At 37.2% G+C, this 18,122-nt stretch overlaps 1 protein-coding gene across 1 annotated transcript; it reads left to right on the top strand.

The window, feature by feature from the left end:
* Positions 1-15,610: 15,610 nt before the first annotated feature.
* Positions 15,611-16,537, top strand: LOC103581524 (olfactory receptor 2A5). The gene has a single exon (XM_008563341.1). It carries the CDS (start codon positions 15,611-15,613, stop codon positions 16,535-16,537), a length of 927 nt encoding a protein of 308 aa, XP_008561563.1.
* The last annotated feature ends 1,585 nt before the right edge of the window (positions 16,538-18,122 follow it).

Raw genomic sequence — 18,122 nt, 5'->3', positions numbered from 1 at the left:
TCAACAACAAAATTAAATCAAGCCAACCCATACTGGGAACATGCATCAAAAACACCTTTAGCACTGACAATGTCTTTTAAATAAGCCAGTTAATTTCGATGTATTTTAACATGTCCTTTGAGAAAATCCAGGGAATTTCCCAAAGCCATACTAAGCCAAAAGGTTAGGCTGCTTAATTCTGGGAAGCCTTGTCAAGTAACCAAAGGTGAACAAACAAGAAATTCCACAGAGCCATGCCACACACATGGGACCCCCTTGTAGCCTGCAGAACAAGGGGTATCACTACTCAGGCTCCCATGCTGTTCCTTATAGTAGGATGGCTCTTGACAGAGCATGAACTAATTTTTCTAATTATAATTATAATTAGATATACTTAACCTATTTTTATTTGATAATAAAAGCTATCATAATCTGCTTGGGTGAATTTATAAAGGTTAAAAGCAAACATTAAATGCAAAAATATCTGTAGCAAACAACAACAACAAAAGGATCCAGAGCCTTGATAAACAAAGAATACATGTAAATTAATACCACAAGCATTTATTGAGCACTACCTGCAAGGCCCTGGGGAAGGTGTTCTGAATACTCATGAGCTACATGAGCAAAGGACATAAAACCAACAACTCACAAAAGAGGAAATAAAAATGGCCAATAATAAAATGAAACCACATTCAACTTTACTAGTAGTCAAATATATACAAGTTTAAAAAGATATAATTTTAAACTATCAATTTACTAAAGTTTAGGAATTATATACATAGAGAAACATGCAAGCAATCAGATGTGAAGAAAATTAGCCATATATTTAAGATGAAAAAATTAATTGAACCAATCTTTTTAAAGAGTGACTTTGTAATATAATCATAATTATCTCTTTATTTTTCTATTTAGCTCTGATGAGAATTCTGCAATATTGGTGTTATACCTAATTTATGGATCACAATTCAGAGATGTTAAATATCTTCCCCAAAGCCACACAGTTAATAAGCAGTAGAGCATGACTCATGATCTGACTAACCATTCATTTCTACTGACTCTAGTCATAAAAATGTCTTATCTTTCACCCAGTAAACACATTTCTAGGAATTAAAGAATTAATCTCAAATACAGAAAAAGCTTTATGCACAAAAATATTTCTCTGCATTATTCATAGCATGAAAAAAATATCTAAATATCCAAAAGATGATTAAGTAAATTATGATATGTTCACACATTGGGATAACTACAACCATTAAAATTACATTTATTGATAGATAGCCTGGATTATTACACTAAGTAGTAAACAGCACAGGAAAATTTATATTTAGTATAAGCTCTATTATGCTAAAAATACATGAAAACTGAAAAGGAAACAATAAATATGAAGAAATTTACCTCTGAGTATAGCCTTATGGGTGACTTTTATTATCTTCTACCACAAAAATGTATGTTATTTGAAAATCAAGAAGGACAAAAGCATTTTAAAAACTGTTCTGTGTAACAAGCACTAAGGCAGTGAAGCTCAGTCTGGCAACACGACCATCCTGCTATATGTTGTGTACATTACTGTGCCTCCTGGGTTTACCGAATGCAACAAATCAGATGAGGAAAAAGGGTACTGGGTAAGAAGAGCATCGAATTTGCCAGACAGACCTGAGTTCAAGGTTACTTAACCTCTTGGATTCGTAATTTTCTTATTCATAGGAAATCACTCCATTTTTGGTATATGTTGAACAATTGCTGTATGAGAGCATGTATGCCACATTCCTAGCACAGTTTCTGCCATAGATCAATAATGGAACCAATATTTAACCACTGTTACCAGTTAAACTCTTAAAAGATGAGGTGATGTTTCCAGAGATGAATAAAATTAGCAACAAAACATATATTCCATTTAGAGAATACAACCAAGCAGAATATACAAATTTAAGCTAGACTATTTTTATTTATTTCAAAAGATTTTATCAAAGGGACACTGACTGGTAATTCACTGTAATGGATAATTCCAACTCATCTGTAGTTGTTGCTCAAATCATGAGAATTGAGCAGGATACACCAAATAGCAAAGCTCCGAACTCCCCTGAGTGATATAAATGAAACATCTTAAGGTCCTGAGCCTTTGGAGATATTTAAGGTTCTGTATGTGAGACATTTCCACATCAGTAATCTTTAAATTTTGTAAATTTCACATAGATCTCAATCTGGAAAACTGAAGGAAAAACTTGCTTTGAACTTTGGCTTCCAGGCATTCCTTAGTTTCCTTTTGACTCATCCCCATTCTAGTTATTAAAGCATAAAACCCCTCTTATTCTCTTCATCACTGATTAATGAATAGTCTTCGATTAATATGGAGGCATTTCAGATTGTTTTACATAGTTATGCAAGTTGTTATCGAGAAGAGGAAAGTCGTAGTTACATTGCTACTTTCCACTACAACAATATGTCCAGGATTTAAAGGCATGAAACAACTTTAAAAAAAAGGGGTGGGGGGGCTTTTGCATTATGGCTGCAACCCTACACTTACTGTGAGGTCATAGCATGAGTCCTCCTCCATATGGGTACTAGCTCATGCCCAGACAACATTCGATGAGGAATGTTGACATAATTAAAAGGAATTTAGTATTAGACTTTGGGAAAAGACCTATTATTTAGCTAATTATGTTATTAAAAATCAACCTATAAGCTATTTGTCAAGAAAGAGGGAAGGACAAAACAAAATTAAAATTACGTTTTTCATAAAATGAAGATTGGGCTACCTGTAGAGGAGGATTAGCTGAATTAATAGGGTCTCTACCTAAAGTAGCCTGCGCATTTTTTCGCATGTATACCTCCCCAAGGATGGGTAGGCAGGGGGACTATGGGACATGTATACTCTGAATTAGCTAACACTGGAGCTTTAGGATTTGAGGCTGCTAAAAAAGCCTGTTGCTGTTGTTTGGGTTCATTTGTTTGTTTTTGCTATTTGTTATCTTTTTATCTCAAATCCTCTCTTGCCAAAACATGCCTGGAAACAATATACATTGAGAAGAGAGAAGATGGAGTATTAAGGGAAAAGGAATCAAGAGAACATAAAGAAGAAAAGGGACAACGAGGAAAAGACATGGTAAAAAGTAGGGAGGGAGGTACGAAGGTAAGAAGGCAAAGGAAAGGAGAAGGGGGGAGGAGAAAATAAGGGAGAAGAAAAAAGTAATAAGAGCAGGAGGGAAAACCCAGGAACGATAGAAGTTAGGTAGAAGAAGCTCTGCAACTGAGTATCCTGTGAGTCATGCTAAGTAGGCATGACCATGGCAATCCATGAACAAAGATGTGAGAACAGTCTATTTTTCTAAAGTTAGGTAGAAGAAGCTCTGCAACTGAGTATCCTGTGAGTCATGCTAAGTAGGCATGACCGTGGCAATCCATGAACAAAGATGTGAGAACAGTCTATTTTTCTATTTTTTTCTTTTTCTTTTTCCATTTTATTCATTTTTGTGTGTTGTTTAAATACATGCATATGCTGCATGATGATTCACTTAGGGTAGCATAGTCTCACACCTGTTAGTCCACCCCTTCTGCTCCCCTCCACCCACCTCCCCTCTCAGCTTCTGGTAATCATTAGTCTCCTTCTTTGAGAACTACTTTTTCTTTCTTTCTTTTTTTTTTTTTTTTTTTGATTCCACATATGAGTGAGACCATGAGGTGTCTTTTGGTGCCTCTCTTACTTCACCTTAACATGATGGTTTCCGGTTACATCTATGTTGCTGCAAATGGTAGGATATCATTACTTTGTACAGCTGAATAGTATACCATTGTGTATGTCTACCAGAGATTTTTATCCATTCATCCATCGATGGGCAGTTAGATTGATTCCCTCTCTCGGCTATTGTGAATAGCATTGTGATGAATGTGGGAGTGCAGGTGTCTTTTTGATATATTTATCTAATTTTTATTGAAGCGTAATTGGTTGTACATATCTGTGGGTACAGTGTTGAATATCAATATCTGTGTGCAATATATGATTATCAAATCAGGATAATTAGTATCTTCAATGTTAGACAATGTAATCATTTTTTGTGGCTCTTTACTAATTTCTTACTAACCTCCCCTCCCCCTTCCCTTTTTCCCACTTCCTCTGTTTTGTTTTCTCCTTTTGAAATTTCAATGAATTATTGTGATCGTTACATCTTTCTATTTTCTTTTTCTTTATTTGTTTAGCTCTCACTTATGAGTGAGAACATGCGGTATCTCTCTCTGTGCCTGGCTTATTTCTTTTAACATAATTTTCTCCAAGTTCATCCATGTTGCTGTGAATAGCAGAATTTTATTCTTTTTATAACAGTATTCCATTGTGTCGTCCATCAATGGACATTTAGGTTGGTTCCAATTCTTGGCTATTGTGAATAGAGCTGTGATAAATGGGAGTGCAGGTATCCCTTCAACATGATGACTTCCATTTCTCTAGGTAAACACCCAGCAGCAGAATTGCTGGATCATATGGCAGTTTTACCATGCTGTTTTCTATAACAGCTGCACTAATTTACAGTCCCACCCACAGTGTAGTTTCCCTTTCCCTGCATCCTCACCAGCATTTATTATTCTGTCATTTTGATAATAGCCAGTCTCACTGGGGTGAGGTGATATCTCATTATCTAATTTGCATTTACCTGATTGCTCCTGATTTTGAGCATTTTTGCATGTGCTTGTTGGCTATTAGTATGTCATCTTTTGAGAAATGTCTATTCAAGTATTTTGCCCATTTTTTAACTGCCTTTTTTTTTGGCTATTGAGTTATTTGGGTTCTTTTTAGATTCTGGATCTTAGTTTTTTGTCTGAAATGTAGTTTACAAAACCTTCTCCCATTCTTCAGGTTGTCTCTTCACTTTGTTGATAGTGTCCCTTGTTGTGCAGAAGCTTTTCAGTTTTATGTCCAATTTGTATATTTTTGCTTTAATTGCCTGTGCTTCTGTGATCTCATTCAAAAGACTGCTGTCTGCTCCTAGTTCTTGTAGCATGTTCCCTATGTTTTCTTCTAGTAGTTTCATAGTTGCAGGTCTTAAATTGAGGTCTTTAATCCATTTTGAGTTGATTTTTGTGTATGTTGAGAGATAGGGGTCTAATTTCAATTTTATGCATGTGGATATCCAGCTTACTTAGAACCATCTATTGAAAAGGCTGTCCTTTCCACACTGTATATTCTTGGGACCTTTGTTGAAAATCAGTTGGCTGTAAATGCATGGGCTTGTTTCTGGGATCTCTATTCTGTATTACTGGTTTATTTTTCTATTTTTATGTCAGTATCATGCTGTTTTGGTTACTATAGTTTTATAGTATATTTTGAGGTCAGGAAATGTGATGCCTCCAACTTTGTTCTTTTTATTCAAGATTGCTTTAGATACACAGATTCTTTTGTATTTTAAGGTCATATTTTCTATTTCTATCAATAATGCCATTGGTATTTTAATAGGGGTTGTGTTGAATGTGTAGGTTGCTTTGGGTGATATGCATATTTTGATGTTGTTTCTTCCAATCCATGAACATAGGATATCTTTTCATTTATTTGTGTTCTCTTCAATTTTTTTCACCAATGTTTCATAGTTTTGATTGCAGACGTCTTTCACTTCCATGGTTGAAATTACTCATAATTTTTTTTTTTTTTTTGGTAGCTATTGTGAATGGGATTACTTTCTTGATTTCTTCTTCAGCTATTTCATTATTGGCATATAGGAAGACTATTGACTTTTGTATGTTGATTTTGTATCCTGCCACTGTACTGAATTCATTTATTAATTCTAGCAATTTTTCGGTGGAGTCTTTAGGGTTTTCTATGTATATGATCATGTCATCTGCAAATAGGGATAGCTTGACTTCCTCCTTTATGATTTGGATGTGCTTTATTGCTTTCTCTTATTTTCTTTTATTATATTTCTGATTGCACTGGCTAGAACTTCTAGTGCTAGGTTGAATAAGAGAGGGGAAAGTGGACATCCTTGTCTTGTTCCAGATCTCAGAGGAAAAGCCTCCAATTTTTGTCCATGTAGTATGATATTAGCTGTGGGTTTATCATATTGTGTTGAAATACATTCTTTCTACACCTAATTTGTTGAGTGTTTTTATCATGAAGGGTGTTGGATTTTATCAAATGCTTTTTCTTCATCTGTTGAAATGATATATAGGTTTCTTTTTTCCCTTTGTTATGTTGACATGATGCATACATTTATTGATTTGCATATACTGAATCATCCTTACATCCATGGGATGAATAACATTTGATCATGGTGAATGATCTTTTTAATTTATTGTTGGATTCTGTTTGCTGCTATTTTGTTGATGATCTTCAAATTTGTGTTCATTGGGGATATTGGTCTGTAGTTTTCTTTTTTTGTTGTATTTTTTCCCAGTTTGGGTATGAGGTAATATTGATCTCATAGAATGAGTTTGGTAGTAGTCCCTCCTCTTCAATTTTTTGAAAGCGTTTGAGAAGAATTGGTACTAGTTCTTTTCTAAATGTTTGGTAGAATTTGGCAGTAAAGCCATCAGTCCTGGGGTTTTCTTTGTTGGAAGACCTTTTACTGCTTCTTATTGGTCTTTTTAGGTTTTCTAGTTCTTCATGATTCAACTTCGGTAAGCTGTATGTGTCCGGGAATTTATCCATTTCTTCTAGGTTTTCCAGTTTGTTCGTATATAGTTGTTCATAATAGTCTCTTATGATCCTTTGTATTTCTGTGGTATCAGTTGTTATGTCTCCGTTTTCATTTCCGATTTTATTTATTTGAGTCTTTTCTCTATTTTTCTTTGTTATTTTAGCTAAACGTTTATTGATTTTGTTTATATTTCTGAAAAATCACTGTTTTACCTATTTTACAATCTGCTTTTCTAAGACTATAAAAACAAGATTTTTCAATAAAAATGTATATTTCATGGAAAGCATAATGAAAGTGACTATTATATAATGTCCTTAATTTTTTAATTATTCACTATGAAATAAGCCTAAGCACAATTTATTTGTTTACATATTTATTCAGCAAATTAATTGAGCACCTACCTATTATGACAAAGTGATTTTAGTGTAATGAGATAAGACAGACATAGTCCCTGTCCTAAGGAACTTCCTTTCTGGCAGAGGAGATAAACAAGAAGCAAACAATGAAAAGGCATAAGATTTTTAGTTTGTGATATATGCTGCTCTGCTAGATAATCGTAGTGTTGTTGGGGGAAGGGGGAACGAGAGATAATTAAACCGATAACATGGTCTGGCATAGGGACCAGCAAATGCAAAACCCCTGAGGCTGGAATGAGTTTAACATGATTTAGAACTTGTTCTTGGTCCAGTGTGGCCTTAACATATGAATCAAAGAAGGGAGTACCAGAGATAGGGTTTCAAATTAGGAGCAGACAGATCATTCAATACTTTTAAAGCCCTCAAAGGCTTTGAAACTTCAGAGGGAGTATGGATTTTATACTGTTAAAAGAGAGGCCATTGAAGATTTTAAGCACAAGACATATATAGTATGCTTTGTATTTTAAAAGAATACTTTTTGCGTTGTAGAAAAGGGCTTATATAGTGGCAGGGGTGGAAGCAAGAAGCCTAGTTAAGAGACTTTACATTAGTTTAGTGGATTTTGTCAGCCTTGACTAAAATAAAGCCTCTAGCCAGAGGTTAAGAAAAGCACAGATCAAACATTTTCATTTAGCTAATTAATGCTTTTCAGACAAAAAAATCATGCAATCATTTTTTTTACAGATAAGATAATTATGGGAACAATAAAATATTATTTATACTATCCTATAGACTTGGTTCAGTAATAGGACACAAATTTAAGATTACAAATAAAATTTTAATTTGTGTAATAAATCTATAGCTGCTTACATCATTCTATTTGGAAATAATTCTAAATGTATATATTTGAGGCCCATTATAAATATGAGGCTCAAACCTCTTTCTCTTTTTACCAATGCACCCCCATAGACTGTAGACTTTGGTGGTGGCATTGAAGATGAAGACTTCAGATAATTTGGGAGAGGAAGAAGAATCACAGGTGACAATTTCTCACTTGATTAACATGTGGGGGCAGTGATAGGATTTATTGTCATAGCTACAAGAAGAAGAAAATGAACTATTCTACTTTGAATACACTAGGCAAGTGTGAGATGACTGGGTTCTTATCTTAAATCTGCACTTTGATTAGAATACTGAAGCTAGAGAAGTCATATCTTCTCCAACTTTAGTATTTTTGTCTCTAAAATGATACCTTTGAATAAAATGGTCTCTAAGGTTTTTTGAATGCATAAAAGCTTTTTTTTTTTTTAAAGGAAAATAATACCTTAGATTTACTTCATGCTTTAGAGTTCGCAAGGTGCTTTTTGCTCCCTCATATAGGGTAAAAGTATTCTTCTTATGCTGGTGGTCCTTAGACCGTACTTTGAGAAAAAATTCTCTATGACCTATGGACTCAAACGAATGCACAGCCGTTGAGTGGTAATGGGAGAATTTAATGGTTTTTCTAAAAAACCAACAAATCAACAGACATACAATTTGTCTTTGGGAATCATGTTTATTAATTGAATCTAACACTGATTCTTCTGTGTTTGAAAATGCCATGGCTGTTTTTCCTTCCTTTTGAGTCTGTACTGTGGTCCTAAGGTATATAAGGGATTGTGTTCACTCTTGTCCCCTAATTGGATAGGAAGTGAGAAGGTGTGAAATCCATTACTTTCCCAATTATCAGCCCTTTCTGGGTGTGTTAGGGAATTAAGAATAGTCTCTATGAGTTGACAGAGTATAAGATATGCTTCCAGGATACTGTTAGATGCTCTTTTCGAACACAGTGTTTCTACCTGGGTGAACTATTGATAACCTCACTTTGGAAATCTTTGGTCATCTGCCTCTCCTTCCTCGACATAATATTCTCTCAGCCAAGTCGTTGTTTCACTTATAGGGTAATAATTGCTTTAAAGTTTTATAGTGAAGTTCCTGCACATCTGTACTGTATTTTTGGTTAACAGCTTACTAACAGGCTGTTTGTAAATTAAAATTTTCTATACATGTCGCTTAATGCTCTTCCTGATACTAGTCAGTGAAAATGGGAAATTATGCAAAAAGGTGGTATATTTTTCTTGAAGAAAAGCAATGGCCTTTTCTTCATAACTTTGGTTTTCCTTTATTTTTACTATGAGTATTAATTTCAGTGTTGCTTTATATATATTAAAAAAATTCTTGTTTCTAAAAAATAAACTTAGAATTACTCATATAATTAAAGGGAATATTTTAGTTTGCCTCCTGGCACAACATATAGCATAGCTCATTCATTTCCTTCATTCATATTTCCTGGTTTGCTACCTACCCCTCTGATCTATCTTCTCTCTCTTTTTTGGAGATTTATCTTCCTCTGTTCATCTCTTAAGTATCGGTTCTTTATAAGATACCATTTTTGGCCTTTTTTCATTCTCTCTGGAGCTGCTCTCCTTAAATGTCTTATTCATTATCATTACTTTAACTATCACATGGTTCTCAAATCCATATCTTTGGCACAGATATCTCTAATGAATTCCAAAGCAATTTATTTAATTCCTTATTGGACAAATCCACCTATATATCCCACAGGTACATCAAACCCATCGTATTCAAAACTATACTCTTTTTTAACCCTTGCCTTTAAATATGTTCTTCCCCAGGTGTTCTCTATATAAGTGAATGAAAACATTCATACACAGCCTCATAAACCAAAAACCTGGGAAGGATCCTAGCTCTGCTTTTTTCCCTCGCCACTACACACCAAAAGTCAGTAAACACTGATAACTGTGTTTCTGTTCACATTCCACATCCCTTCCCTCCTACTTGTCCCCATGGCTACCACCTTAATTCAGGTGCTCATTATCTGTCACTTGGGCATGTAGACAGTTCTTTAATCTTATTCTTTTAAACAATTCTTCACATTAACCAAAAAGTAATCTTTGTAGTTATATTTAGTTATATCATTCTACCCTTTATTTACAGTGAACTGCAACATCTCTGACATGGTACAGAAGCTTCTCTGTGAACTCCATTTCCAACATCATTATTTTGCTGTGTCCTCCTTGAACCCTAAAGTACAGACTGGCATGTCCTATCCATCCTACATCTTCCTGAAGACTGTCTATGCATTCTACCCACTGTGAAACCTTCCCCGTTCCCTCTCAGAATAATCTACTACACCCTTCTTTGATCCCACAGTATACTGTGCACACTTATATTACAGCCCCTAAATTGTTTATTTGCATGGCTCACTTTGTAGGGAGACTACAAACTTCTGGAAGATTGAAACACTATCTTATTAATATTTGTCTCTCCAGTGTCTAAGACAGTGCCCACACAGAGCAGATACTCCATAAAAGCAAATTGAATGATTGAAGTAGGAAATGAATAAGACAGTTTATTATTAAGTATCTATACATGGATAATTGTGGATATAGTGTTCATATATGACTAATATATAGATAATTGAAAAGCACTATATTAGTCCATTTTCTGTTGCTTATAACAGAGTACCTGAAACTGAGTAATCTATAAAGAAAAAAGGATTATTTATTACAGTTACACAGACCAGAAAGTCCAAGGTCCAGGGGGGCACATATGGTGAGGGCCTTCTTCTTGGTTGGAGCTCTGTATAGAGTCCCAGGGTGACACAGGCAATCACATGGCGAGACTGGCAAGAATGCTTTCATATCTTCTACTTTTAAAGCCAACAGTCTATGCCCATTATAACCCATTAAACTATTAACCCATCACTCCATGAATGAATTAATCCATTTACAAGAGTATAATCTTCATGATCCAATCACTTCACAAAAGTCCCACCTTTGAAATACTGTAATTGAATTTTTCAGCCTCTGAATACTGTTACAGTGGGGATCAAGTTTCCAACGTATGAACTTTTGGGGGACAAAATTTCAACCTAAAAGCTCATGTCCTTCTCACATATAAATGCAGTCAATCGAGCTCCATAGTGCCAAAGTCTTAACTCATCTCAGCACCAACTTAGAGGTCCAAAGTCCCACCTGTGAAATCAAAACAAGTTATCTACTTTAAAGACACAATGGTAGGACAAGAAGAAGATACATGTTCATATTCCCATTCCAAAAGGGAGCAACAGAAAAGAAAGGGGCAACCCATCCAAAACATGTCTGAAACCCAGCAGGGTGGGCATTAAATGGAAATGCTGGAAAATAATCTCCCTTAACTCTATGTCTGGCATCCTCTGCACACTAGTATGGGAGTATTTTGGGCAGCCCCACCCCTGTGGCTTTTCTGGGCTCAAGACATGCTTCAACTCTTCCAGGTTGGCATTTCACACTGGTAGCTCTGTAATTCTGGGGTCTCGATGGCAGTCCCATTCTCACAGCTCCACTAGGCATGGCCCTGGTAGGGTCTCTCTGCTGCAACTCCAATCCCACATTTCAGCTTGGTATTGCTCTAGAGGAGGCTCTCTGTGGTGACTATGCCCCTGTGACAAATTTCTTCCTCAGCTTCCATGCTTTTCCATACATTCTTTAAAATTGGAGTGGAGGCTGCTATATCTCAATAGGTCTTGTGTTCTGAGAGTCTGCAGAGAATACCACGTGGATGGTACCAAGGCTTCTGGCTTGTATCTTCCACACTGTAGGTTCAGTAGCACCTGTGGCCTTTTAGCCATGGCTGGAGCATCCAAGGAGCACTGTGTTGGAATGCAGGGAGCAGCTCCCTGAGGTGGCCCTAGGTAGTGAGCTGGTGGAGGGTGCCTTGGGCCAGTCCCCTGAAACCTCTGGGCCTGTGATGGGAGGAGCAGCCTGCAAGATCTATGAAATGCCTTTAGGGTCTTTCTTTTATTCTATTGGTGATCTTTTCTTTTTGTACTAATCTTCTTAGTGGACAGTGACTGGGTTACATGTTTGGTTTCCTCTCCCTAAAACACTTTTTCATTCTTTATGTGGTCAGGCTGAGAGTTTTCCAATTTTTTACCCTCAGCTTCCCTTTTAATTATAAATTTTACTTTTACATTATGCCTTTGCTGCCACAACTCAGTGTAAGCTGTTAGAAGTAGCCACAGAGTTGTCTGAATGCTTTGCTGCTTAGAAATTTCTTCCACCAAATATCCTGGTTCATTATTCTTAAGTTCCACATTTCATAAAGCCCTTGGACATGAGTACAATGCAGCCAGGTTTTTTGCAACTCTATAAAAAGAATAACTTTTGTTCCAGTTTCCAGTAAGCTCTTCCTTATTTCCATCTGAGACCTCCTCAGAATACCTTACTGTCCATATTTCTAATAGCATTCTGGTCACCACCATTTAAACACTTTCTAAGAAGTCCCAAACTCCTCCTGGTCTTCTTGTCTTTTAAGCCCTCACTAGAATATAGGCTTTTTTTTTATTTTTTATCCTGTTCCTCCAAATTCTTCCAATCTCTTCCCAGTATCCAGTTCCAAAGCCACTTCCACATCTTCAGGTATTCATTATAAGCTACACCCTACTCTAGGAACCCATTTTCTGTATTAGTCTATTTTCTTGTGCTTATAACAAAATACATGAAGCTTTATAGAAACCTCTATAAAGAAAAGAGGTTTATTGGAAGTCAAAGGCCCAGGGAACACATCTGGTGAGGACTTTCTTCTTGGTAGGGGCTCTATACAGAGTCCCATGGTGACATGGGCAATCACATGACGAGAGATCACATGATGAGAATGGCAAGAGTGCTTTTATATGCTCTCCTTTTAAAGCCACCAGTCTATGCCCATGATAACCCATCAAACCATTAACTCATTACTGCAACAGTGACTTAATCCATTCACGAGGGCATAGTCATCACAATCCAATCACCTCTCAAAGGCTTCACCTTTCAAATACCACAGTCATATTTTCCACCTTCTTAACACTGTTACAATGGGGATCAAGTTTCCAATACATGAACTTTTGGGGGACACATTCAACCCATAGCAAGCACCTTGGCAATATTTTGTTTAATTCTCCAGTTTTCTATAGTCAATAAGTCTACTTCATTTCTGTTAAGTGATTTAGCTATTTTTTCACCACTGTGCTTATCTTCTAAACTTTTTCTTATCACTTTTCCAGAGGTTCTAGGATGATTACTCCTTGAACTGCATTATTTTGCCCATAGAAATATACTTGCTTTAATTCTTGATAGACTGTGAGCTAAAATCAAAGGCATATTCCTTCTCTTCCTTCTCAGCAGTTAACCACATGGCTTACACACTAACAATCTACATCTCTCTCATATGAAAAACCATGTGTGTCCTGATAAATGAGTTTTGAATTATTTTCCCAAAATGTTGCCTAACCAGAAGACACACACACACACACGATAGAGAGAGAGAGAGAGAGAGAGAGAGAGAGAGAGAGAGAGAGAGAGAGAGAATCAGAAATTTTTTTGAGGAATCACTCTCTATTCATTAAGTGAATATAAATATAATACTCTACCTCAGTCTGAGGCATCATTGTATCAGAAGTTTCATTGAATTTTATGAACATATCATAACAGTGATGTGAATTAGATGTTTGCTGCCCGGTAAACACTAGAGCTTCTACTGTGACACCTCTTAAGGCCCGCTTCATCCTAGCTTCTGTCTTCCCTTACTTCCTGTACCCTATTTATCAAATCTCAGGTACTAAATGGAAAGGCCTCTTAATCTTTCTCATTATAGTGTGTAGTGTGGGAAGGTTGGTAGAAGTGCTTTTTCTTATCTACTGACGTCCAAGTTAGAATTATCTAAAGTGGAGATTTCCAAGTCATTGTCTCTTAGGGATGATGCCCTTTTTCCTCTGAGCTTCTCTTAATCCTTCTGGGGCAAGGCTGAGATCCATGAATCCATCACCGTCCAAATATTTGGGAAGTGTAATTTGCAATGTGGTCCCAGGAGTATATATGTTATTACTACAATAGTTTCATGTGTATGGATCCAGCTGGGTATTAAGTCATCCTCTGCCAGCTCCTTTTCTTCTGAATGTCCATCCCCAGGGCCCAGGGAAATGGAGACACAAAGACAAACAACTTTTGGTTCTCTTGGTAGATATGGAGTCTGAGTGTTGTGGATCCTTGTCCCCTCAGGGATCCTTGGGGACAATCTAGGGGGGATCGGGTGAAGATGACTTCACCATAAAACCTGTAGAGCTGGTGCTCCCAGTGAGCCAGCCCCAGCTCCTGCAGCAGCCTGCATCAGAAAAGCAGTGACAGCTCCTGCACTTGGAAAGTCCCTCTTTTAGAAGCTGTTAGAGGGAGCAAAATCCTCAGCTCTGACCTTCAAAGGCTCCTCCGATCTCTGTGCAATTTCCTCAAAACCTAATCACATTTCCAAGACAATACCAGGGTTGGTATCACAGTGAGTAAATGGTCTTTTGCAAAGTGTGGTAGTTTAGAGAAGCTGAGGTCTAGAGGAAGGAAGGGCTCCAGAAATCAGCGTACTGAATGGGAGTTACAGGGTCAACTTATGGGTAGGCCATTTTCTGGGCTTAAGATTGGGTTGGCGTTTGCAGAAGTGTAGTCATAAGCTGCCCATTGAGAATTATCTATTGATCGGTTAATCTTCATAAAATGTATAGGACTCCAAGTTTTCCCTTTCTGAAGCCCTTGTGTCCATATGATGTATGGAATGGCAGCCAGAGAAAATCAAAGAAGAGTCTAAAGACTTGATTGAAATACAGAATACGCCCTTTGGATTTTATTCCTAATATAAAGGCTTTCATTCACCCATCCATCTATCCATCCATTCATTCATCCATCATCCATTCATCCACCTATGTTTTCAACTGTATTGGGCTTTGTCTAAATGCTGTGGGTTACTGTATCAGACATAGCATTAACTCAGAAGTAGGAAAGAATCCCTACAAAAGGGTGGGATGGGTCAGGAGTAAGAATATTACACTGTTAACTCTGCAAAGAAAACTCTTGACCTGATCATATATCAGAATTTACATGTATGAAGGCTGGCAAAATTAGTAATGTCACTCTTTGTTCTTGCCCAGAAGTGAAATAGCCAGATTTTTCTGTGTAAAACAAAAAGCAAAAAGCCTTAAAGCAAGTTTCATTTGCTACATACAGCCCTAAAGCCACTCGTAAGCACAGGGAAACAGAGTTCCTTAAAATTGCATTTGTAAATATCATTCCTTAATTCATTCATTTATATATTTACTCCATGATCATTTATTGAGCACCTGCTTTGTGCAATGTACTCTACATAGGTTATAAAATAAGAGAAAATCAAATGATGCAGCAAAAATAGAAACAAAATATAAAACTTAAATAAATTAGTAAGTAAAAATAAGTTAGAATTTGGCTATGGTTCTTAAAAATAAAATGGCCAGTCATTCTGGAAAACAATCTATGTTGTGGCTATAGACATGGGTAAAAATGTGGGTCTTACTATTAAAGTTAAAGAAAATTCTGTAGAAATGTAAAGAGTATATGATGCTTGTGTTCACTTACACTAGTTACCTGAATTGCATTTTCTTTCTGCTTTACCGTAGTTTAAAGGATTTGGCATAATGACTCTGAGAAGGATTGCCGACTGAATCAACATACAGTGTGCACCATGAACCCTCTCTGTTTAGTGACTAATCCAGATCTACATTTGCTCCTCAGCACACATCTCACTGACAGTGATCAACCCAGGTACTGTCCAGAGGGCATGCCGGGAAATCAGACATGGGTCACAGAATTCATTCTCCTGGGATTTCCACTCAACCCAAAGATGCAGATGGTCCTCTTTGGTCTCTTCTCTCTGTTCTACATTTTCACCGTACTGGGGAACGGGGTCATCCTGGGGCTCATCTATCTAGACTTGAGACTGCACACCCCCATGTACTTCTTCCTCTCACACCTGGCCATTGTTGATATTTCATATGCTTCCAACAATGTCCCCAAGATGCTGGCAAACCTTCTGAACAAGAAAAAAACAATCTCCTTTGCCCCGTGCATAATGCAGACCTTTTTATACATGGCTTTTGCTCACACTGAGTGTCTCATCTTGGTAATGATGTCCTATGATCGGTATGTGGCCATCTACCACGCCCTGCAATACACTGTCATCATGAGCTGGCAAGTGTGCACAGCACTGGCTGTCACTTCCTGGGCATGTGGATCCCTCCTGGCCCTGGTCCATGTGGTTCTCATCCTGAGGTTGCCCTTTTGTGGGCCTCATGAAATCAACCACTTCTTCTGTGAAATCCTGTCTGTGCTCAAGCTGGCCTGTGCTGACACCTGGCTCAACCAAGTGGTCATCTTTGCTGCTTCTGTGTTTATCTTAGTGGGGCCCCTGTGCTTGGTGCTGGTCTCCTACTCACGCATCCTAGTTGCCATCCTAAAGATCCAGTCAGGGGAGGGCCGCAGGAAGGCCTTCTCCACCTGCTCCTCCCACCTCTGCGTGGTCGGGCTCTTCTTCGGCAGCGCCATTGTCATGTACATGGCCCCCACGTCCCACCATCCTGAGGAGCAGCAGAAGATCCTGTCTCTGTTTTACAGCCTTGTCAACCCTATGCTGAACCCCCTGATTTACAGCCTGAGGAATGCAGAGGTCAAGGGTGCCATAAAGAGAGTGCTGGGGAAACAAAGATGAAGGTGAGGGATTACAGGAAGAGCCTTGAAGGTGGAAGAATTGCTCTTGGGAGATTTGTGGGAATTGGTGATGCATTAAAGTCTCAAGTCTCAGATTTCTAATATCAAGAATATATATACTGATGAGATTCTATCCCTAAACATGGGAGACCGTGAGACCCCAAAGCATAACGAGAAAGGCACAGAGAGCACAGACAACAGACAGAAGAGTCATGCCATGGTGAAATACAAGAGCGAAGAGACATGAACTCCCGCTGCCAGGTCCCAGCAGCACCTGAGACCTGTTTTCTCTTATTTCAAGGCTTAGTGCTCTCAAATTTTCTCTTAAATTCCTCTATGATTTCCAGCTCCCTTATTGCCAAAAGTATGTGCTAATAATCCCATAATATATGCTGCTACAGGAATGCATCTCTAAAAACATAGAATAGATACTGGCATTGGATAAGCAGCCCCTCTTAGTAAGGACTAAGAGTCGAGCCAATACCTCATCTGGAACTTCATGTCTAAGTATAGTGACATTAATACTGTAAACTCATCTGAATGAGCCTAACAAATCCATTTCTGTCAAAAGCAAAGTTTAATTTTATGATTTTTTTTGTATGAAAGGCAGAGAGATGTCAGGATCTGTTTCACTTCATTTAATTTTGCACCATCTAATTAGAATGGGTTTGGAAAGGATTTGTGTTTAGAATAAATATGAGATAAAGTTATTAGGGAGAGTTACCTTTTCTAGGGTTGTTATTGAAAGTTATCGTTTTACTCCTGATATTCAATTGCTTTTTTTTTTCATATGGTTGATTTAAATATATTTTGTTCCTTTCTTCCCCTTTTGTATGAGTTTAGTTTTCATTGGTTTTTTTGAGGTGGTCTGTTATAGTTTTTTTCTCTTTTTTGTTTGCATATCTGCTGTACCAGTGATGTTTGTTCTTTCTTGTTTATTCATGGTGGTGATTAACATTTTTAGGGTTCCAGGTGCAGGACTCCTTTAAGGATTTCTTGTAGAGATGGGCCTGTGGTGGTTAACTCCTGCAGCTTTTGTTTGGGAAATCACTATTTCCTTTTCATTTCTGAAAGGATAGCCTTGCTGGATATAGTATTCTTGGCTCATAGCTTTTGACTTTTATTACTTTGAATATACCATCCCACTCTCCTCTGGCCTGTAGAGTTTCTGTTGAGATGTCTGCTGTTTGTCTTATGTGGACACCCTTACATGTGACTTAATATTTTTCTCTTGCTGTTTTTAGGTCTCTCTCTTTGTCTTTTACTTTTGTCAGTTTGGCTATAATTTGTCTCAGCAAGGACATACTTGGATTGAATCTCTTTGAGGACCTTTGAGTCTCTTGGTTCTGGAAGTACATGTCTCTACCAATACCTAGGAAGTTTTCCACTATTGTTTCATTGAATAGGTTCAATGCCTTTTCCTTTCTCCTCCTGCTCTGAAACACCCATGATATGAATGTTTGTATGCTTAAGGTGGTCTTCTAGCTCTCTTAGATTTTATTCCTTTTTAAAAATTATTTTTTCTTTCTTTTCTTTTCCTTCTTTTCCTTTTTTTTTTTTTTTTTTTTTTTTTTTTTTTTTTTTTT

This window comes from Galeopterus variegatus, unplaced genomic scaffold, assembly GCF_000696425.1.
Source record: "Galeopterus variegatus unplaced genomic scaffold, G_variegatus-3.0.2 Scaffold13251, whole genome shotgun sequence".
NCBI classification, from domain to species: Eukaryota; Metazoa; Chordata; class Mammalia; order Dermoptera; family Cynocephalidae; genus Galeopterus; species Galeopterus variegatus.
Note: the sequence above shows the minus strand (reverse complement) of the source record. Positions and strands in the feature narration are given on the sequence as shown.

Excerpts from the sequence above, each read along its gene's own strand:
- LOC103581524 (XM_008563341.1), top strand. The coding sequence starts at position 15,611 with ATGCCGGGAAATCAGACATGGGTCACAGAATTCATTCTCCTGGGATTT.